General features: G+C 40.9%; 2 protein-coding genes across 4 annotated transcripts; both read right to left on the bottom strand.

Moving 5' to 3' along the window:
• Positions 1 to 3,473: 3,473 nt before the first annotated feature.
• inpp5ja (inositol polyphosphate-5-phosphatase Ja) lies at positions 3,474 to 17,233 on the bottom strand. The gene is made up of 14 exons (XM_019362000.1): positions 17,216 to 17,233; positions 16,112 to 16,190; positions 13,422 to 13,635; positions 9,886 to 9,993; positions 9,607 to 9,715; positions 9,384 to 9,500; positions 8,783 to 8,958; positions 8,375 to 8,486; positions 8,057 to 8,166; positions 6,472 to 6,682; positions 6,223 to 6,360; positions 6,086 to 6,151; positions 5,906 to 6,010; positions 3,474 to 4,733 (listed from the first exon to the last, which is right to left on the bottom strand). The coding sequence occupies exons 1-14, from the start codon at positions 17,231 to 17,233 to the stop codon at positions 4,248 to 4,250; spliced, it is 2,049 nt and encodes a 682-aa protein (XP_019217545.1). The 3' UTR covers positions 3,474 to 4,247.
• Positions 17,005 to 23,637, bottom strand: smtna (smoothelin a). 3 transcript variants are annotated; one of them, XM_005451290.4, is made up of 9 exons: positions 23,429 to 23,637; positions 22,494 to 22,661; positions 21,868 to 21,970; positions 20,382 to 20,457; positions 20,139 to 20,267; positions 19,992 to 20,049; positions 19,681 to 19,783; positions 19,403 to 19,554; positions 17,005 to 19,275 (listed from the first exon to the last, which is right to left on the bottom strand). In XM_005451290.4, the coding sequence occupies exons 3-9, from the start codon at positions 21,949 to 21,951 to the stop codon at positions 19,128 to 19,130; spliced, it is 750 nt and encodes a 249-aa protein (XP_005451347.1). In that variant the 5' UTR covers positions 21,952 to 21,970; positions 22,494 to 22,661; positions 23,429 to 23,637; the 3' UTR covers positions 17,005 to 19,127. The 3 variants fall into 3 exon arrangements, with proteins under 3 accessions (XP_005451347.1, XP_003444427.1, XP_025764711.1); XM_003444379.5 differs by having other exon boundaries at positions 22,494 to 22,622; XM_025908926.1 differs by lacking the exon at positions 23,429 to 23,637 and having other exon boundaries at positions 21,868 to 21,986; positions 22,494 to 22,735.
• Positions 23,638 to 23,735: the final 98 nt, after the last annotated feature.

Raw genomic sequence — 23,735 nt, 5'->3', positions numbered from 1 at the left:
TGTTGAGCACAGCCCATGTGGTGCTCATGGGCGTGCTCATACCAAGAGCTAAATGCCAAATGGCCCTGAAGACAAATGGCAATAAAAACTCAAGAGTGAACTCTGAGATCTGCTGCACGCTGTATTTTGTTGCGTTTAGTATTTGGAAAGCAGTTTCCAACGTTTGTGACAAGATGTTATGGTCTAGAATGTGGAAATACAAAACTAAGAACCCTAATAAACCATGATTGCACTATTAAAATATGTGCCATGTGAGGGATTAATTTATAGCGAGACTGTAAATATGTAAAGTAAATATTTTCCACTGTACTGTGTGCAAAGTGTTTACATATCTTTTATTTGTACTGAAAACATTATGAGATGTGTAAAGAGAATGGGAAGAGGTCAAACAGTTTTTTGGAAAACAACACAATTTCTGTAATTCCCTCTGCACACCAGCACAATGGATTTAAATCAAACAATTAACATGTGATTCAAGTGGAGACTTTCAGACTTAATTCAAGGGGTTTAGCAACTGTATTGCATTAACTGTTTAGAAAGTACAGCCACTTTTCAGAGGCTCAAATGCAATTGAGCAATTGACTGACAAGCAGTTTCATGGCCATGTGATGAATGTTCCCCCGATAATTCACAAAAAAATAAGCAGATAAGTTGATTCTAAGCATCCAACCTTTGGTAGCTTTCCACTGGAACACTCAATAAGAGGTCCAAAGGAAAGATGGTGCAAGCGAAGACTGAAAAACCAGAGAAACAGCAACAACTTTAGGAAGAAATTCACTGACCAGCTCAGCAACACCAAAAGGCCTAAAACATGACAGAAAACAGCTAAAGTGGATGATGACAGAATTGTTTCCATGGTTAAGAAAAACAGCTAACAAAACATCTAACATAGTCAAGAAGGAGGAATGTAAATATAAATGGGTTTTACAACAAGATGCAAACCACTGGTTACACCCCAAAATAGGAAAGTCAGATTAGATTTAGCCAGAAAACATCCAAAAGAGAGCAGTTCTGGAAAAAAAAATTATACAGATGAAACCAAAACAAACTTGCACCATAATGATTATGGAGAAGGAGAGAAACAGCTCATGATCTGAAGCATATCACATTATCTGCCAAACATGTTGGAGTCAATGATATTGCATGGGCATGTATGGGTACCAGTGAAACTGGGTCACTAGTGTTTATTGATGACACTAGTGACCGCTGATAGAAGTAACAGCATGAACTGTGAAGTGTACAAGGGTATACTCGCTGCTCATGTTCAGCCATATGCTGCAAAACTGATGACTCAAAGCAACCCAAGAGTTTCACAAAGTAAAGAAATGTCTTCAGTGGTGAAGCAGTCACATGATTTCTGTAATTCTTAATCATATTATGTAATACTATTATTAAATCCACAAACTAGAGCTGAAATTCTGCACTCCACTCACATCTTGATCCACTTTTAAATCCACCGTGTTGGTGTACATAGGCAAAACTACAAAAGATATGTCACTGACCAAAGATCTAATGTACTTTTGGAAGTCAAAGCTTTGCATCTATTTTTTCAATAAGGTGCAGCATTTATTTTTTTTTAGATGCTGAAGAAATTCAAAAGTAATGTTAATGTAATGAGATCACACTCCATGTTTTTGTAATCCAAACTTGTTCTTTGTGTTCTGGGATAGATAGAAAAACTAGAATTGGTGTCATAATCCATTAGATTAATTAATGAATTATTAAGGAACACCTAATAGCTCCAAAATTGTACAACCACATGAGGGCATCTCACCTTCATTTAGGTAGAACCACATAAGTATCTAATGGAAATATATCTTCTCCAGTGGTAAAGTGAATTGGAATTACAGTGTGGTGAAAAAGAGATTTTCACAGGACTTCACAGAATCCTGTTTTCTAACAATACAGCCATGAATATTAACATTTAACATGCTAACTGATTCAGGATCTGAGATGTAACTCTTATTTGTCTTATTTATTTATCCATTTATTTCAGTTTCTCTGGCCATTGTATGGTTAGTCCATCAAGTGCATTTGATCAGCAACATCTGGCTGATACTTACTGTCAATAGAAAATTGTATCTTTTAGTCAGTATAAGCTTTTAATGATATAAGTTTGCTTGTGACAGAATGCTGCATGATGATCATTTCCTAGCTTAGAACTGATTGTACTTTTCATTGTTTTGGACTGATTGTTCTTTATAAAACGTGTTCTGATGTTTGTATCTGAATCTTCCCACAGCGATAGTAAGAAGTCAAACAAGCAGTTCTGACCTCACACACACACACACACACGCACACACACACACACACACAATCACATACGCATATGCTCACGTCACTGAACAAATGTATTCATTTTTCTTGTGTATAAATAAAGGCAGGTGCAAGAGCAGAGCGCGCACTTCACAGGGCCCCCACTCTGATGTGAGCGCTCTGTGAAACGCCCTTGCAAGTTAAAACTGCAGCTTCTGTGTGTGTCTTCACTCTTAGACTCTCAGCTGAAGAAGTGTCATTTAGAATAAATCTCTTGACACTTACCCTCTTAATCACTATGGAAGCAGTAAGTGTGTACTTATTTTTTCACATGACCACAGATAGTCCTGTGGTAAAGTTTCTTTTTCATGTAAATTGCTCAGATAAGAATTCCTTCTTTCTTATGCTGTTTCATCATCTGTGGTTTTGGATCTTGGATCTTGTTGGGTAGAGTTCTTAACATATCATTGACTTGTTGTTGGACATACGAGAAAATGACTTTTTACCTTTTTGAAAACATTTTTCGAACACACCTTTTTAGTCTAGCATGCACTCTACACATACATGCAAAAACGGAAGTCGAGTCCACGTCTCTTATTTTTTCTGTTCATGACTGATGGATGGCCAACTACGTGTTTGCCCCTACATAGAGACTACACCCAAAAGTCTCTGCATGTGTTCTTCTTCCCCACTCTCACCAAGTGCTTGCTGATAGGGGATTATTGGATTGTTGGGCTTCTCCAGCTGATATTGTAAGATCTTTACCTTACAATATAAAGCATCTTAAAATGACTTCTTGTGAAGTGATGTTTTATATATAGAACTGAACTGAATCTAATTAATCGCCATTTTTAAATCATGGTTAAGTGTCAACTTGTATTGCATATCATAGACAAGTGATTCCCTTTCCTGTGATCCATAGTAGTTTGTAAATGACTTATCAAACACACATTTCCCTGTGACCCCGTGACTCTAGTAACATGTTTGGCTGTTAACATTTGTCAGGGGACTGAAGACGAATGCTAATTTTGACCTTTGGTCATTCAAAGTCTCTCTGAATCAAAATATTGAAGTCCAAGTGGAGTCACGAGTTGTTGTTCACTTAAAGCAGGAATCCAAGTGAAATATGTCTGAACTGAGGGTTAAGTGAGTTCACACAAATGTACAAACGTATGCTTTTTCTTGACAGCTTAAAGTCATCCAATAATCAGCATTTGTTAGTTTGTATTTGCTCTTTTATTTGCACACTCGCATAGATGACACAACACAGTTTCCTGGGAGCCAAAGAAACACATTATTAGCCTAAACAGACACTCAAGGAGCTCTATAGAACAGGGGCTGTATCCACAAAAAGCGATGTTCAAGTTTTCACGGTCACGTGTAGATTTCAGATAGAATTAGATGATTTCTCTACTTTTGGATGCATTAGACTTGTTTTATGAATACAGACCAAGACCTATAGAGTTAAACATTTAAACCATCATGTGCTCCAAAATGAAAGTTTGACATATTTATGGTTTAGCACAAAGGTCTACACAAAACCACTCACACACAAACACACACTCTCTCTGCTGTTAACTGTGATACCATCAATACTTGTGATCCAAGGTCCTTACTCTGATGCAGGACTGTTTACATGGATCCATATTGCTGTCAATAACATCTGTTCATAACGGTCACAGGTTTGCTCCAATGTTGGCCTCACATTCAATATGCTTGTTTACATAATGATATAGCTTATGAGTCTATAAAAGCACTTGTCATTGAGAGTCTGGTCACATGTTTGACTCCAGGATACACATACAGTAGTAGTGTATAAGATGATGATGGTCGATTCAGAAACAGGGATCTGCAGGGCTACAATGTGGAATGTTTGCAAACTACATTAGGAGTCAATAAATATGGTGCCTCTATGAGCACAGTGGCACAGGGGTCGGATCAGACTCTGATTTGATGGATATTGCTTTTTTTCGCTCATACACAGTCTCATTTTAACTCTTGATCTTCATTTTCTTTGCAGTGTCTGTTTCCCCTGTCTTTCCTATCCGTTTTACCCCTGTGGGGCTAACCTGAGCTGGTCTGGGTTCACCTAGGATAGCAGCAACCAGGGCCTCTGGGGCAGTCACCACACTACCTGGAGACACAGGGCTGCGAGGACTGAGCGGGCTGATGGTGGGCGATGGCACGGCGTCGGGGGACACCAGCCGCTCCTTTTTAGAGCAGGGAGAGCGGCTTCGTGTCTGGCTCTCTTTGGAGCGAGGCCCGAGGCTGAGGCTCTGCAGAGAAGGGAGGGGATTGGATGAAAGAGCAGGAAGCGCAGGGCTGCGACTGCGCCGGTGACGATGGTGGTGTTTGCCCGCTTTAGGGCTCGGGCTGCGGGAGTTTGGAGCCAGCAGAACAAGAGTGCTGTCATCTTCAGAGCTGACATCGGAGCTCTCGGAGCGACACACAGTGGGACTGTGAACTGGCATGTTGATCTGTTGAGGACAACACGTATGTTGGCACAACGCTCAATATGCTTTACTCAAGTTAGTACAATAAGGACAAGTGTAACTCCTGAATTAAAAATAATAATTAACTTAAAGATATCAGGTACTTCTACTACTTTGTAAAGCCCAGCTGCCTTATTCACGTGTCCTGTTTTGTCAGTCAAACAGTTGGAAATTTGTCAGATATTACTTCACTCTCACAGAGGACAAACAGATGCTGGAAATATTCACATTTTAGAGGATAGAATCAGATTTGTTTGCTATTATATTTGCATTGAAATGGCTAATTCAGTTCCATTCAGTTTTATTTATTTTACGCCAAATCACAACAAGTCGCCTCAAATCACGTCCACATACTTTTTGTATTCTTTATATAGTTTCTATACAGTTTACTTATTTATACAGTACACACTGGCCATGTCATTTATACCTGTTCAACTGCTCATTGATGCAAATATCCAACTGGCCAATCATGTGGTAGCAACTCAGTGCATATAGACATGTAGATATGGTCAAGATGACCTGCTGAAGTTCAAACTGAACATCTGAACTAGGAGGAAAGGTGATTCAAGTCGGTTTAAACATGCTCGTTTCAGCATTTCTGACACTGCTGATCTACTGGGATTATCCCACACAGCCATCTTACTGAGTATGGACTGAAAAGGAGAAAATATCCAGTGAGCCGCAGCACTCTGGGTGAAAATGCCTTGTTGATGCCAGAGGAGAATAGCCAGACAGTTTAGAGCTGATAGGAGAGCAACAATAATCCAAATATCCTCTGGTTATAACCAGTTTATGTAGAAGATGATCAGTGAGCGCACAATATGTCAAACCTTGAAGCAGATGAGCTACAGCAGCAGAAGACCACACTGGGTGCCACTCCTGTCAGCTAAGAACAGAAAACTACGGCTATGCTTCATGAATCTGCAGCAACTGTGTGATCCTATAATGTCAATATGTACCCAGATTTCAGAGGAATGTTTCCAGCACCTTGTTGAATCAGAATTAAGGCATTTCTGAAGGCATAAGAGTACCTACCCTAACCCTGGTACTAGGGAGACATACCTAATGAAGTGGCTGATGATTGTACTTGTGTACCTGAATCTGTTCTTGAGTAACAGGAATACATTTGCTTCACATTGTTCTATAATTCATGTTACCTGAATTGGTGATGACAGTCCAACAATGCTGTTCAGGTTATGACTGTAATAACCCAGCATGTATTCACAGTCATCTCGTGGCAAATCCTCCTCTGAGAATGTCACCTGTGGAGAGAAAACCAGACACATTATCTCTGAGTTCAGCTCAAAACATATTTGTGAATTTGCGCTAAGGCTCACCTGCGTTGCATGCTCCCCTTTGGCCCACACATACGCCTGATAATCTTTGTGATGTCTGAATCCAACCTGCAGGAAGATATTTGGAAGTCCTGACACTGCAGGAAATATGTGTAACAATTTATAAACTTAAGACTTACCTTGTATATTGCTACCCAGTCCCATGAGCTGCGCTGATAAGTTGATGCAACAGTGAATCTGACTGTAGCATCTGAGGCTTTGCACCATTCCTTGTTTACCTGCAGTTCCGCCAGAGGCATATCCACCCTGAATGGGAACTAGGAGATGAGTTATAGATAGTTAGATAAAGCACAACTTAGCAATGTAACAACACAGAGATGTAATTATGGCATGCTTCATCTGAGGTCATATGATAATCATTGTCTCACATGTAGTGAAAACAGGGCAGAAACAGGTTTGTGGTCACTGATGGTGAAACCCATGTGACTGCGATACGCATGCTGTGTCACTTTAGTTGCCCCACCCAACCACGAGGTCAGGCCACGCTGCAGTGCGGCATTGTGGGTAGGAACTGGTGAACCAGTGCGGCGAAGACGCCATAGGATGCGATCTGTCCAGGCAGGTTTCCTCTTTTTAGCACTGACAGAGAAACAGACACATGGTTATAAGTGGTGGAAACTTTGCTTTTAGACAATAAAATCAACAACCCTGTTTACACTTGGTTTTAAAATGCATTTCAGACATCTGAACACCAACTGGACAGCTGATAATTCATCATCGTTTACACTTGCTCCTCCAACCCTAATGTTCACTTCTGTTTATGCTGCATTACTGCCAAGGTTGATAAGCTGAAGGTGAAAGAGCCCCTCAGTTATCACGTCACTCTGTCACTAAACAAGAACTATCCTTCCCCCCCCCCCCCCCCCCCCACACACACACACAGTAGTTACAAAAGTTTTAAGATCAGTTTCAAGAATAAATGCTGTTGCTCCCACAAGGGAACACAATGGCTGGAGACAGCAACAGGACCAAAATTATTATCAAACTTGTGACATTGTTGCCTTTCAGATGATTGCTTTAAAGATGAGGACCAGGTTTGTGACCACTCACAGTTAATTGTTGTCTCCAAGTTGAGTCAAGATGGTGATACAACGGCATTAGGATGGAGTCAGTCTGTTATTAGTTTGAGACTGAATGTGGTCAAGTTGGCAAATAGATGCAGTCTGTTTGTGATGATGTAGGAACTAACTGTGATAAAACTGTGAAAATCACAAATCTGCTGCTGTCTACAGGCACAGAAATTCACATTTACTACTTACATTCAGATCCTCATTTGAAACAGAAATTCCATTACATAGTTTCTGCAGGACAGCAATTTTACTGCAAAATGACACATAGGCTCCGCCACCTTAGTTTTATATAGAAATATGACCAAAATATAACCAGTTGAGTCCAGTCCCCTATTGCAAAGAGATCAGACTGATTCAGTTTGATTCTGTTGTGTTGTCAATCTGTTGACAAGTATTTGAAAACCTCCATCAATCTGTACGAGCCGGTCTGACTGGTTGACCGTGACTATTTGGAGGCAGGTTGCCTCCGACCAGCTGATTTGTGTTATCACCTTGCAATTGAAACTGTTGTCCAGAGGTTTAAAGTGTTTCATGTTCATTCTTTGGCAGTCATTTGCCAGATGGGACAACAATAATGCAATTACCAGGCAACCATCAATTTTTCCTATAGTCACAACAAGGTTACAATCGTATTTGTACTCTGGCATGACCGATTCATAATATGTGTCCGTGCTATTCCACCTGATGAGACTGACGGGATGTCATTCGAAGTCAAAGACAAGATGACTGCACTCATGACAGTCTGTGTTATGTCCTTATCAGAGGAACATCCGGACATATTAGGATTTAGGATCACAGTGTGTCTCCACTTGTGATCTGATTGCCTCAGATACATTTTAAAACCAAGTGTAAACAGGGTCTAGATGGAGATGACTGAACCAACCTGGTGTCGTAGGTATGAGTGCCTACATCAAACTTATAAGTAGGTGGGAATTTGAGTTGTCCCTCCATGAAGCCTTCCAGGATGGACTCTGTGTTTTTTGCCATGTTGAGCTACAGAGTAGGGCAAACAGAGCATTCCAGAATTATAATATTAGCAATAATTATTATTCAAACACAAGTTTTTGTGCTACAGCTCCCTCTGTTGGTTGTAGCGTCTGATTAAACAGCACAACAAACAGGTGGCGTGAAGCCTTCCAGAAAAATCCATCTGTCTCTGTGAATGTGTGAATGCTTTATTAAAATGCTGAAGGTGCCTCACCTGATCCCGCTCCCAGAGAAGAGGCAGCTTATTGCTGTCAATGGCACATTTCACCACATGGATATCATAGTCTTCAATACGGAAATTTAAATCCCCAAACCAAAACACGACACTGGGAACAGAATAAAGAGGCCTTTACTTAAGGAAGAGAGCTCAGATACAAAGAATAAAACAGTCAATTTACCACCCTAGTGCACTGTGCCTATGTAGATTCAATTAATAAATGTTCACATAAACACACATCATGCTGACGGTTCAAGAGGTTTGATCAAAGCAGAAAATATTTTTAACAAATATATGTGTGGGGTTTGTTCATTGTTATAACTTAATAATGACATCACTTTTTATGGGTATGCAAAGCTTTTTTCAGTTAATTAGACCTTTTATTTAAAAAGGAAAGTCACCTACTCATGGTCTAGTACACCAGTAGCTGCCCCTCCTTCAAACTGCTGCTGCTGCAGGATGCTTTCAAAGTCTTCCATCCTCTGTTCCAGATTCCTCATGTGAGCTGGCAGGTGACAGTTGAGGAAGCACACAGGGTGGCCGAACATGGTCATCCTTGCACTGACGCCGCCTTTATTCCCCTTAGAGTGACAGGAAAGGGCGAAACACGCAGCGTCAAAGGGACCTCTTATGCAGACAAGATTTAAAATTAAACAAACATCAGCGTGTATCAACCAGATCTGTGCTCGGGGACAAGGTTGTGGGTTTTTTTTTTACACCAACACTCACAAAACCAGAAAGCCAGACAGTCTGCTGCTGCTGCACTGACCTCAAAGAGAAGGAGACTGCACCAGCAGCAGCCAGGGGTGATGCTGACATCAACACGCACAGGAAGGTCACACACTGACATATGCACCCACGCATGCATGCACCTGCTGGCAGGAGGGAGCACACACACACTATATCTTCCCTTGCTACCCCCAGTGACATGAGCTCACTTCAACTTTTGCAACATCATGAATCTCAGCTGCTTTCAAAGCAGCACTCTGTAATGCGTAGCACGTACCCAGTATCCCCCAAGTCCTGTGCGTGTACTCTGTGTCTGCACACCTCGGAGAAATGGAAGGTGGCAGAATTTAGAGAAAACCAGCAGCAGCACTCCCTGCATTCGCTGGGACGCCACCTGAACAGATGAGATAGATGAAAAATAATACATCTGTAGCAAAACAAACTACAATTCTAATGGTGCTAAAGGTTATGAAGGACAACAGATTTCACTCCTTACTGACCAAAACATATCCAAAAGGGCTGAGCGTGTCCATGCAAAGCTCACTCCACTGGTCTGAGAAAAGAACATCCTTCAGTCTTTTGTTTATCATGGAGTTGACTTCTTGGAGTCTGGATGGTGCCAGAAAGTAGAGAAATGTCAAAATGAAAATAATAATATTAAAAAAAAAGAACAGTGATGGGTAACAGGAGGGGAAGAATCAAAATGAACACAGATGACTGAGTGGGCATTCACGGCTGTCTCTTTGGCACCGCTGAGCCGTGCAGAATTACTTGCTTACCCGATGATAAACATGTCAATGCTCCCATCTGAGACATTTGGTCCAAAGAGAGAAGTGATGTCATCTGGCGGCACAGCTGATCCCACGTTCCATGTGATGATGTACACCCTTTGAAAGGACAGAAACAGTGGAAAAACTGCATTAGTTCTATAGTTTAAGGTAAACAAGGACGTAATCCATGCTGTAATCCTCAGAGAAAGAGCTTTCATCAGGGTTTCTGTGTACAGAAAAAAAAGATAAGCACAATTAAGCACCTCTGCGTCCCTTGATGATGACTAAGTATTCTGCCTGCCTGTGTGTCTGTGTGTCTGTGTGTGTGCACGTGTGATTGTGGATGAGTTCTGGCAAAGATAAAAAGAAAGTATGGAGCTAATCATCCTTTGAATTACCAGTTTGATTAGTTTGTGCTGAAATATCCAAAATAATTAATTAAGACTCCATCTAACCATCAGTTTCTTTGCTTTGTGATTTTCTTCAGTTAACAGCAACAGTGAGAATCACTGATTCACTTTGCTTTAATGTGAGATCAAGAAAAAGAAGCACATCCTGTTTTCTGAAACGCTGGAACCAGAAAGTATTTGGCATTTTTTCCCCAGAAAAAAAAACTATTTGAGTGAATGTGGTTAAATGGACTCAGTGAATCAGCTTTACACCTCTGCACATTTTGCTTGTTATTATTTGGATATGCAATTTCTGCACTGAAAAAATGGTTTTATTACCACAGACACACGTTCGGGGTCAAACAATTTATGTAAATGGACATCCTGTTGTCAGTTACAGTGCGTATTTACAGAAATAAAAGCACATCATTAGAGTTAATATTCCGCTCTGCCGATAGCCATTTATTCAAAATTTAAAGTCTGCAGACATGATTTGTTGTGAGCTACATTACAAAAAAAGTGCCTTTGGATGAATTTGAGGGCTGGTAAAACGTGGTGCCATCTAAAGAGTCTTTGACATCATTCATTCATTCATTCATTCATTCATTCATCTCAAAAGATCCAAATATCTCCTCATTATTAGATCTTTTTCTTACAAATGCACCCTTCAAATATTCATCTGCTGCAGAATTTTGTAATTATAATGGCGATCACTGTGCCATTGCTTGTTTAAGAAACTTAAAATCACCCAAGCTCAAACTGCATTATGTTGTTAAAAGGCATTTTAAGACATTTGAAGCGCAACCTTTAATTTTACATGTACAATAGTGCTGTGCAATACTGCAAATTTTGATATAGATCTTATACCAGATAAATACAGGGGCAGTATTGCCGATACCAATCCTGATACTTAAGGGTAGCTTAAGTAGGGAGATCAGTGTGTCCTGATTTATGATATGAATTATTATCAATCTATAAATTCTAAACACATTTTAATGAAAACTAAATCATTGTGATTTTTTCTTTTCACAATAATGAGTTAACACATCAAAGCAGTGTTTTCAGCATTTCATGTATTTTCAAACTGTTTTTTTGTTTTTTTAGGCCTGGAATGTAATTGTGGCGTTCTCTAAAGCACTTTAGGTCAACTTCTGTTGTTTAAATGTGCTACAGGCAATAAATAAGTGTCAGCACTAATTTGAATCCTGCCTTTTCTGTCTTCTACTTCCTTATCAATGGATCCATTTGTTTATAGAACCAATTCTACTGCTGTAATCTGTAAAGCTTTGAAATCCATTCATCCAAAAAAAAAAGTCAACTAGACCTGACGGTATGGATGCTTGTAAAGCTTGCAGCTGATTTTAATACTGAGCTTATTAATTACATTTTTTTCCATCTGAGTCTGCAGACTAATGTCGTTACTAAAATCTGGAAAGCAGCCTGTGTTCTCCTCTTATTTAAGAGTGGGCACCTTTTAGATGTAAACAATTATTGCCAATGATATATAAACTTCATACCCTGCCATATTTCTAGAGTCTGAAATAAACACTCACCTGAAACAATATTTGTCTGACAATCATGTCTTATGTCAAACTGGGTCTGCATTCAAATTGGGTTTTAGTACCATAACAGCAAGTGTTTTGGTAACAAATGATATTATTAATCTCCTGGGTAGGACGGAGCATTGTGCTGCTATGTTTCTTATGATCTTTCAAAGGCATTAGGTTCTGTTTACAATGAGTTACTGTTAGGCAGATTCAGTCATACTGATTTGAGTAATGGGCCTTCACTTTATATAGAACACAGTGTGCCAGTTCAAGTTTCCTAAAGAACAGAATACCCCAAGGTTTATTTTTAGGCCCTGTTTTATTTTCTATTTTTAATTGAGAACACTGGGAAGAATATGCCTCAAGCTAAAGAGCTAAAGTGAACCTTTATGCAGATGACACCATCATTTCCTCTTTAGTCGTTACTGTGATTTAGGCTGTTTGTGAGTTACAAATGAGTGATGACTTTCAGGAATTGCAGGCATCACTGAAAGGTTTAAAATTCATTCACAGTGCTAAAAAAACTGAGCTCATGTTGGTTTCTAGAAATCACTTTCAAATCTTAGACAATGTCTGTCTTCGAACCGTAGGAGGAGAAGTATCTGGTTGGATGCCAACTTTCCTTTAATGCTGAATATTAATGCACTTGGTGAAAAAGCTGAAAGTCAGGCTTGGTTTTTATTATTAAAATAGGGCCTGTCTTAATTGATCAATTAAGAGAACATTTGCATAGGCTACACTCTTAAATGTACTTGATTATGGTGACATTATTTACATGCATGCTGCCACCAATGCATGTCATTGTCTAGACGCTGTGTAATATTTACACTTTATTGTCTGGTACACATCACTGTGTACTTTATAATCTGCTTCCTTGGCCTTCGTTAACCCTATGGCGACAACAGCACTGCCATAACTTGTACAAAGCCATACTGGGTAAATTCCCTTCTTATCTGTGTAAACTCCTAACACCTTTAAACAGCTGCTATGATTTGCGTTTCTCTTAGTGGCTCCTTTTTAGGGTACTCGAGATTTTCTGAACTTGGTAGAACAGCATAGGATACAACAGTATCCTGTTTTGCACCTTGGTCTTGGAATAACCTTCACAGCACATTAAAGCTGAATGCTTTTATCTCCCTGGGAGACTTCAGAGCACTCATATATGTTCTTCTGTAACCAAAGACTGCGACTGCTATTCATAAGCTGATTTTGTATTGTGTTACTTATTGACTTTGACTTGCTTTACTTTGTATAATATGTAAGCATGTTAGATGTGATTTTATCATTTCTAATTTCATAATGGTGTGCCTCCTCCACCAGGTCTCCCTTGTTGAAAAAGATTTTTTAATCTCAAGGGACCTTCTAATTAAATAAAGGTTAAATAAATAAATAAATAAACACAACAGAAGTGCCTCTGGGAAATCTACCAACACAATGTGGCCGTGTCACTCTGTCAGTTCAAAAAGCTTTTAGTGAAATTTGCTGCTGTGATTTATGTGATGTGGTCTGGCACACATCAGCTCTCTTATCAGCCCTGACTGGAGGACAGCATCTGTAGCTGTGTTTAAACACAAAATGGACAAACAGTCACACACATTGTGTCTCTCACCTGAAGTCATTGTTCTCTCCTCCTGGCTTCTCAGACTGAATCTGGCTCTGTGCTGAGCTTCCAGGCGAGGGGGTCTTCTGGGGCTGAGGGCTGAGGCTGGACTTGAAGCTGAGGCTGGAGGGCAGGTTGGGTGATGGCTGGGAGGAGGGGGAGGAGGGGGAGAGGGAGGAGGGGTGGTGGTGGTGGTGGTGGAGGAAGGCAGGGGGTGGGGTTCAGGTAAGGCTGAGGGCTATGGGGAGAATGAGGACTGTGTGGAGGCAATGAAGGATCTGTCGGGGAATGTAGGAGTATGTTTGTACTCTGAGGTCCTGGGATGCAAATAGGGATCAAATCTATCTCGTTGGATGGCTCCACTGAAATTCTGGTCCGCCTTGGTTTATTTCCAAGAGCAGTTGGCCTTGGTCGGCTTATGCATGCCAGTGTTACTGGAGTGGACGCAGGCTTCGTCTGCCCTGACTGCATCTGCTCAGTCCCCCTTTTTGGCATAACAACCACCTGCATGGGATTCAATCCAGACTCTTTCTTGAGCTTCTCCGACTGGCTGCTCAGAGGTGCTTCCTGTGTTTGGAGTTGTGGAGGTAAATCCAGACCAGCTCCAATTAATGAACAGTTTCCGGGCTGTACTTTATGGCCACAAGAGTCCGTGCCAACTTGTTTCTGCGGCAGGCGATCCATCAACCTGTAACATCGTGTTTATGACATTTTTCTTAATGGTGTTTAAAGGAAAAAGAAATCACAGTGATTCTGCTTGCAGAATGTAAAAAGGCACAAAATTGTAACATCGCTTGTCAGCAAACAAGTGGAAGAGCAAAAAAAGTGCCTGCAGTGAGTGGAAAATGAGAAAGAGTATTACATTATTTTGAGTACCTGTCCACATCATGCTCCCTTGGCGTCACTGATGATGTTATCATGACTAGGCAACTGGGCTAAGGAACTAACTTTAGGCCTGCTGCGTCCTGGATTACACCCTAGCTGCTAAGCAAAGTTAATTAGCCCCTGACCCTCTTACAAAGCAAAAGAAAAGATTGTTAGTGGTTATTTAGATAAGGAATAGGGCTGTAATGTGCTTTTAGAGCACACTGCTTTTTGTAATCTCTCACTTTAAGATTTGAGTTCAGTCAGAAGGGAAGCAAAGCGGATGGGACACAGCTGCAGATAATGAAGCACATCAGGCAATGTCAACAGATGCTGTGGGTCACAAGCATAGGTGTCGGCTCCGCTTGAATATTCAGGAGGGAACACATTAACCTGGGGTACGTGTTAGTCCCCTAGGAAATTTGAAGCATTGTACACTTCATTTCCTGCATTCTGGTGATTTTAATGCTCCAATTTGTTTCTTTCTGTTTAGAAATGTCAAAACTACCCCAACAAATAATAATTTACAACAGCCTCCTGGAATATAATGCAGTGAGTCTTTCAGGCTTTTTGTCTCAATTTTGTGTGTGTGTGTGTGTGTGTGTGTGTGTGTGTGTGTGTGCATGTGTATAATATGAGCTCTTCTTATTTCATTCCATCTCTGGTGAGTGAACACATATAGGCTGATTTACTCTCCTGCACTCCTTTGTTTCTGCCTGGATCTTGATGCTTAACAAGTTGACAGTTTGCATGATATCAGGCTACTTCTGTGCCTTTTCTTTGGAGTAAAGTAAATGCACACCTCTTATCTATTCACAGATTCACTAATAAGCCCACATTCAAAACTTCCTGCACATTTTATAGAATCAGTATTTTTTGGCTATGTTATTGAGACTTACCGGAAATAACAAATCACATAAACTTAAGGTTATTTAATAAACTAACAACATTTGTAATGTCCTAACATTAGACCTCATCCTCATCATTTCTTTCTGAGCTCCAGCAAATGATCAGAAGTCAAGCTTTGCAGCTTCTGACTGACATCAAAACAGGGTGTGTGTTTGTGCTCTCAGTGGGATTAATTACATTTAGCAGAAAAGATCCAGTGTTGCGAGCTTTGAATATTGGATAAATAATATTTCCAGAGTAAAAGAACGAAGCATTGCTGCATTTTAGAGGCATTTTCTCTGCTCCTTTCGTGATTTTATTTATGGGGTCAAATGTGTTCAACCCTAAAATCTACACCTGTGTTTACAAGGAAGAGGATGTGTGACATAAGAAGGACAGGTGCCTCGCTCCATTTTGTTTACAAGTCCTTCCACTCATAAATTATACACCTCTGTTAATAATGAATGACGTTCAAATGAGGACATCTTTGTAACTGAGAAATTCACGTGATCACAGCAATAACCCGTGAAACAGAAGTGTGAGTAATAGCGATCACACAGGTTTGAAGTGAAGAGGAAACTTTTGGAGCTTAAAACCCGGTGCCGGTGGGCCTTTCACATATGCACCCCCCCATGAGGCTGCAAGTCTGAATGACAGCTCCATTATATATATAATTATACACAAAGGTAAGAGACTTATAGAAAACAACAAAAAACGCAGTTTTACAGGTGCAGCCAAGAGAAACACAAAGACAGCGGCTGCTCGGGCTCATTGACGCTGTGAGGGGAGAAAATTACCTTTCATGCGTTGTTATATTTCCAAGGTGAACGAAAAGGTGAGCTCACACATTCATCAGTCCTCTTCTTCTTCTTTTCTTTTCGCGCACACTTATGAACGTGAGCTGGCTGTCACAGAGTAAAATCGATGAGGTCCGGAGACAGACCTACCCGTCCGGTCTGCAGGGCTGATGCGACCCGTCGGTACCGTGGATCGTCTCGTCACGGTGCAGCCTGCGCCGCCGCCGGGCTGTCAGGACAGAAAACGGTCACGGTTGATGCGCCCGGACTCTTGCATATTGATGCCTGTGCCGTAATACAGCAGTTGATTATACCTCATCCTACTTACTACCGCTGCCTCTGGCTACCCCGCGCAGTTCGCCGGTGCAGCTGTGCACTTTTTAGTCAGCATCCCGCCTGCACCTCCTGCACAGCAGTCGCACACCGACCCAGCGCCTCTCTTTCCCTCTCTCTCTTCCCAACACACACCCTCTCCTTCTCTCTCTCCATCACACATACACGCTAGATAAAAGCATGAACACCCGGGGGTGGGCAGAGCAGGACAGGCAAAACAAAATTCAGCTGCCAAAGTGCAGCCGGCCAGAAATAACTGAGCATCTGTCCTATCACTGACGCATTAATCTGACATTAGTGCGTCACTGATACGAGAAATTGATCCATATGTCAATCTTTAAATTTCACTTTGGGCACTGGCAGCTGATAATATTATGTAATATTATGTACATCACAACAATCCATTAAACGAACAAAAATAATAAGCGTTAATAGCAACTGATGGTGTTTATGCCGAGCTCCTGGAAACGCGTTTTTGACGAGCCTATCAAGAAACAGAATTTTGATGTATAATGTTTGTGTCTTTGCATTTTTTTACGTTTGTATTATATTCCTTATTACACACAAGCTGGTGCAGTAAACAACTGCACAAAACAACTGTGTCTCAACAGAAAACATAACATACTACCTCCAAAGTACTGTTATTACTGTTTGGGCCGGTAGTAGGGGCAGTCTATGACAATGCATTCAAACCAAACTGACTACATGCATTTTCTCTAAAAGAGCATTTAATAAAGCCTTTAATTTTGATTCTTTGCAAGGTATGAAAATTATTCTACAGATTTTGCTGGACTGCATTTAAATGCACATCAGAAAATCTCTTGTGAACATACAAGAGATTCCAGAAAATAAAGTGTGAGACATCACAAGAAACATCACCAAAAAGGGAACATTTGTGATCAGGAGTTTACATCCACTCACCATGAGCACGAATGTCATGGTAATTTGGGGCTTTTAATGCTTTCTTTGTACTGTTCTTTTTCCAGGATGGAAAAAGACTAAAAATCAAGAATTGGGTGCACAAGTTTGACTTAATTTTGTATTTTTTCTAATCCACACAGATTCAAATATATACCCCACTAATATTTCGTACAGGGACTCTCAGCAAGCTGCTAAGCTTAAGCTTAACAAGCTTCTGCCACAGTTCTGGCTGGATATTTGATCACTCTTCTTGGCAGAACCGGTAGAGTTCATTTAAATTAGTTTGTTTCCTTAACTGGACCCGGCTTTCAAGCATAGTCGACACATTTTCATTAGGGTTGAGATCAGGGCTGTGGGAAGGCCGCTCCAGAAGCTTAGCATAAGCCTGCGTTATCCATTCAAAAACCTGTTTTGATGTGTTTGGGATCACTGTGCTGTTGGAACCATCAACTGTTCAATGATCCAGCTGCTGATTTGAGGTGAAGTTGAAAAATTTGGAGGTTGTTCTCCTCCTTCAATATTCCATCCAGTTTGTGCAACGTACCAGTACGACTGGCAGCACAGCCTCAGAGCATTATGCTAACACCACCATGCTTAAAAGCTGGTAAGTGTGGAAGCTTTACCTTTACTCCAAACACACCTGTTGTCACTGTAGTCAAATAGCTTAATCTCGGTCTTGTCTGATAATACATTTTTTTCTTCATAAGGCATGTGCCTTGTCCGTGTGGGGATCTGCAGATTTCAGTCGAGCTTGAAGGTGTTGATTTTGGAGCAGGGGCTTCTTTCTTGGTCAGCATCCTCTATCTCCATGGCGATGTAAAACGCCCTTCAGTGTGGATAGTGATGCTGGTTTTCTCAGCAGTTTCCAGTTTATGGCTTCCTGAAAATGCAGACCAACTTCCTCTCATCTTCTTCCAGATCTATGCAAAGCGGTGACATATCAGAATAACTTGTATTTGCATACAGTCGCTTGAACTGATGATCTTGGACTCTGCAGTTGCTTAGAAATGGCTCAGAAAAACCTTTCCAACTTGTGTAAATTGGCAATTCTCCATCTTTAGACTTTCTCAATATTCCAAGTATTGATCAGTGAGTCCTATCAAATAAATGCTGCAAGACAAACTACCAGTCGTAGTCAATCATGATCACTAATGAGGAGTTAACAGGCCTTGGACTTGTCAATGTTTAAAGACATTGTTGATAATGTGTCGCTTATGGACAATCCAGTATAAATTCAAACTTGTGTACCCAATTCTGTTTTTGAAGTTTGTAAAGATGTAGGCTGTACAATCATTCCCTTTCATGTCCATAATGTATATATATTAAGTTCTGATCACAATTTTTTAAAGGTGAGATAGTCAGAGCCACAGACAGCCCACATCTTTTAAACATGTTTGTGTCAAGGCAAATTGTAAGCTGTTCATTAAAGTATCCAGCACACCACCAGCTGCTGGAGAAAATGGCATCAGAGAAATGCTTTAGTACCATTTTTATCAACATAACAGTAGGGGGGTACAGCGCATATAATGGAACTAATATTTATTAAATGGATCTGTAGTGCTCACACTCTCTGGCCCTTAACAGCATCATCATAAAAGTTGTTCCCAGAATCTCCCTGTGACTGTGGGATTAATACACATGTGTAATCTCACTGGAATGTACTGATCCAAAGCGCCAGCTGTCCACTGAGAGCACAGACACCCACAAGCCCCTGCTAACACACACAAACCAATATGAATACTACACATTCGGCACATTCGAGTGATGCATGAGCCAGATGTGATCGGAGGCGAGATGTAAATATTTAGTTGAAAAAAAGCACACAACATTGTCCCTTTTTGACATCAGCTTGCGGTAATGTGTGTAATATTTGTAAAAACTGTAATCACAGCAACTCCCGAAGGCTCTGAGTCTATGGCCGCTTCTTGGTTTTAACCAGGCCTTTTTCCACCAGACAGCGGTAAAACTCCTGGATATATGTGTACACGCATTTCCAGTCGGGCTCGTTCATCCGGACTAAGTCATCGGCATCCAGCAGAGGGGGGCAGCCTGCCAACCTCCTGCAGAAAGAGCAAATGTCAGTGAAAAATGACTTGAGAGAAACAATGTAAGTGTAAAGTTACTTTGTTATTTATAATTCAAAGCTCGAGTTTTTGCAGATAGGACATATAAGGAAGGAGAGCTCACTCCGCAGTGCTGAAAGCCAGCTGGAAGTTTTCCTTGGGCTTGTAGGGGTTGAGGATGGAGTACTCGAAAGCGTCAGGGAAGAAGCGGTGCACCAGGGCGCAAAAGGCAATGCCGTCCTTCCAGCTGGAGGAGAAGTTCTGAATGTCCACCCCCTGTTTCATACCAGAGCGGGATAAGTTTAGAGGGAAAAGTGGCAGCAAGAGGGACATAAGAGTCAGGGCTATGTATAGCTCCACGGGGCAATAATTCACAGACAGAGTGAGGTAGGGCTTATTTACCTCATATGGCTCTGTTTTGGCCCTGCACCAGTCCAGAAGCATCTGTTTGACATTCTTAGCGTTGGGTGCCGCAGCAGGAGGAGCAGCAGCAGAACTGGCCTTGCTGAGGAGAGGAAACAAAGACACACGCTGATCACAAAAGTACGGGTCACCTCATCTTTTCACATGGCAAATGCTTTGAGCACAAATGCTTTTCCCCCTCATTGAGTGGCAGTGCTGAAGCATCATTCCTATATCAAACAAGCAGATGATTGTTCTTTAATCCTCTTTTTGCAAAAATGTTCACCTACGCTGCCTTGCACATGACTCACCTGCCTCCAGTCCTGTTAAAGGGAGCAGATGCTGATGGAGATGGCTGGCTGCTTGGTTCTAAAATGATGAAGAGAATTAAAGTGTTAAAATATTAAAACTGAAGTGCAGGATGATGCGTTCACAAACCATAGGGGGTTCACGGTTACTGTTTATTGGTGGCTGCTGGTTCATGGATGCTCTTCCTATGCTAACGGTCCCGCCTGTCGTTCCCGCTTTGCTCAGACCTTGCTGTCTTAGGTTTTGCTGCCTTAACCCTCGCTCCTGCTCCCGTTTTTCTGATGATAGGCAATTTAAAGAGAGAAAAAAAAAGCAAAGCACCAAATGAGCGATGATTATAGCACTTCCCCTCACTATTTGACAGAGCTGTCAAAGTTTTCCTGAGATTTCACCTCGTTTTTTCTTCAGGAGATCCCTTAATGCAGAACGGATCATCCGTCTCTCTTCAAAATCTGAGGTGTTGTCGAGCTAAAAAGATAATTACAGGTAAAGAAACAGATATAAACCACCTTGTAATCCGGTCTTTCAGAATATTTTTATATGACTGCAGGGATGTCTTGTAAATCCAGATAAAACTGAGGTTACTTGGTCCTAAGTAATGCCATTAATTTGGCTTCCAGCAACACTGTGAGGAATCTTGGAGTCGTTTTTCTGACCAGGATACGTCCTTCAGTGCGCACATTAAACAAATATGTAGGACTGCTTTTTGTCATCTGTGCAATAATCCAGAGCGATGCTGAAAAACTAGCCCACACATTTGTTACCTCTCAGCTGGACTACTGTGATTCATTATTATCAGACTGTTTTGAAAGCTCCCTAAAAGCCTTCAATTAATCCAAAGTGCTGCAGTTATTCTCTCAGGAGAGAGAGGGAGAACATAATCTTTCGCCCATATTAGCTTCTCATCATTGGCCCCAGATTTAAACCAGAAATAAAAGAACTACTAAAAGAATTATTGAATTGAATTTAAAATCATTCTCCGTATATATAAGTTTTTTTGTGGTTCCCGAAAAAAGATCATCATTATGTCAACTGGTAACATGTGATTTAATTAAATTAAGTTAACAAATCAGATCAACCCAACAGATTTAAGTTACACACAATAAGTGAAACTTAGCATTGTCACTTAACAAAAAAACAAAACAAAAACATAAATAAGTTAACAAATAGATTTTAATTTCAACTTGAATTGAAAGTTGATAGAAATCCCCCCAAAATATACTAAACTAAAGCAGAAAACTGAGTGAGAATCATTTAAAAAAAAAAATGCATTACATCAAATACAGTGTAGAGTTTCTAAAAGTAGAGTGGAAGGCGGAGACTTCAGCCATCAGGCCCCTCGCCTGTGGAACCAGCTCCCAGTTTGGATTCAGGAGACAGACACCTTTTCTACTTTTAAGATGAGGATCACAACAAGCTTATAACAGCAATCAGCTGGATCAGGTGACCCTTAATTATGCCATAGTTATGATGCTATAGACTCAGGATGTTGGGGGACTTCCCATGATGAGCACTGAGTCTTCTCATTCCCATAATTTGTGTTTTGTCCTGTCTGCCTTTCCTTTCCTTTCCTTTCCTTTCCTTTCCTTTCCTTTCCTTTCCTTTCCTTTCCTTTCAACACCCAGCTGGTCATGTCTCTCTGATATTGTAGGGCATTTATCTTACAATATAAAGCATCTTGAGGCAACGGTTGTTGTGATTTGGTGCTGTATCAATAAAACTGAATTTAAATAATTATTTAAATGTCAGAAATTACGCAGTTTAGAACACACAGGATGGCAAAAATGGAAACAAGACAACAGTTCGCTCACTGCTTTTTCTTTGCATAGATGTGATATGGAGACTTTGATTGGCTGAAGCCACCTGTAACTCACTCACCATCTTGTTGAGAACATCTTCATCCTCAATAGCAGCCAGTTCTTCGCTGGTTAGTGATGATTTGCCATCAGTTTTTGACTCCATGTCTGACAGGTGAACCTGGCTGTATAAAAACAGAGCTGTTCTGACTCATACTGAAATAATTCTTGACTTTCTGGGTTCTTTGGTTGTTGTTTTTTTAGCAAAAACTTTGCCATAATAATCCAAAGTTAATCACTGACACAGGATTCAAAATACTTGAATTATTTCTGACCAACCAGGCCAGATAGTGCTCACTGTTTACAGTAAAAATAAAGCCCAAGCTTTACAGATAGATCTGAAGAATTCGTCTACATGCAGTCAGTAATTCTAATACAAACTACTCTGTGAGACTTTGCCGACACAGAAGGACGCCTCAGTTTATCACAGCAGATGCCTGACTACGGCACAGAGGGGGGAAAAACACGTACAAATATAGTAATGTAGCAAGCATTACTAAAAGAATCTGATAACAGCGTGCAACTATGTGCTGAGACACTGGAAAAATCTGGTACTCATGACACGACATGGGAAGCACAAAGTAACAAGACTGAAAATTAGAGATTCAGATCGGGGGTTGGCAGCTGCTGAGGTTTGGTGTGACTCACCTGTTTCAGGGTGCGTTTTGTAGTGATCTTCAGGAGTCAGCACGCCTTGCTCCTCTCCTTGATCCTCCTTTAAAGTTCTCTGGGGAGCTGTGGGAGCTCAGCCCTGACATCACACCTCACACTGCAGCGCTTCGTAAAGATGCATGTTTGGAGAGAGAGTGCAGATTGCTTACACGAACCACCCAAAAAGGGATGAAAGAGGAGGAGGAGAAGAAGAAAGAAACACATCAGGTCCTGGTTCATCCATCTCTGTCACCTTCAGAAGAGTCCCTCCTCCTCTTGTTAGTGGATTCTGGATGATGCCATGTGAAAATTTATGGCGCATAACCTCATATAAACCATGGCTCTACTGGAGTGCTCCAGACGAATCATTGGGGTGGAAAATAAGGAGTTAACAGTGGCAAAAAAGTGAGGAGCACTGCCTTATTGAGGCAAAAGTATGACCACTGGACTTTTGTTTACAGAAGTCAGAATGTCTGTAAAGGAGGACGGAGCGCAGACACAGAGAGACGGATACAAAGAAGCATCTGGGAGAAAACAGCTTAAAAAAATATGCTCAACTTCAGCTGTGACTCTGTTAAGTGTTTAAAAAGTTTTAGAGCCTAAGATATGGTGCCAATAAATCACAAAGCACACAAATTGCTCCACCCAGTGGTGAGCATGCATAACTGCTTCAAAATGTCCTCAAAGCGAGAAAGAACCAGCATGAGGTGGCTCAATAGACCTTTTTTTTCCCAGCACAGATTTTTCAAGCTGCAGGAAAAGCTGGGTATTGCTAAAGTTATACAAACAGATTCAAAGTTTTCAAATCTTCTAACAAGTGGATCTTGAATCAGTAATGAAAATGAGTTCCAGCCCTATTCTATCTGTTACTCATTTCCCAATCAGTGAACTGCACATATCTGAAAGTTGCTGAGGACCTTAATGATACTCACCTCCCACTTTGTTAGGTGGACCTCTTCAGCTGCTTATCAATGCAAATATCTAATCAACCTCAAACCGAGCATCAGAATCAAGAAGACAGGCGATAAAAGTTGATAAAAGAACATTGTTGGTGGTAGACACACTAGTCTGAGTATTTCAGAAACTGCTGATCTGCTGGGATTTTCCCATAAATCCATCTCTAGGGTTTACAGAGAACAGTCCAAAAAAACCAGAAAATATCCAGCGAGTGGCCGTTCTTGGGCAAAAATGCCTTGTGATGCCAGAGGAGGAGGGGGAATGGGCAGACTGTTTGAGCTG

The sequence above is a fragment of the Oreochromis niloticus genome, linkage group LG7, assembly GCF_001858045.2.
Source record: "Oreochromis niloticus isolate F11D_XX linkage group LG7, O_niloticus_UMD_NMBU, whole genome shotgun sequence".
Classification (NCBI taxonomy): Eukaryota; Metazoa; Chordata; class Actinopteri; order Cichliformes; family Cichlidae; genus Oreochromis; species Oreochromis niloticus.
This window is presented reverse-complemented; position numbering and strand designations above follow the sequence as displayed.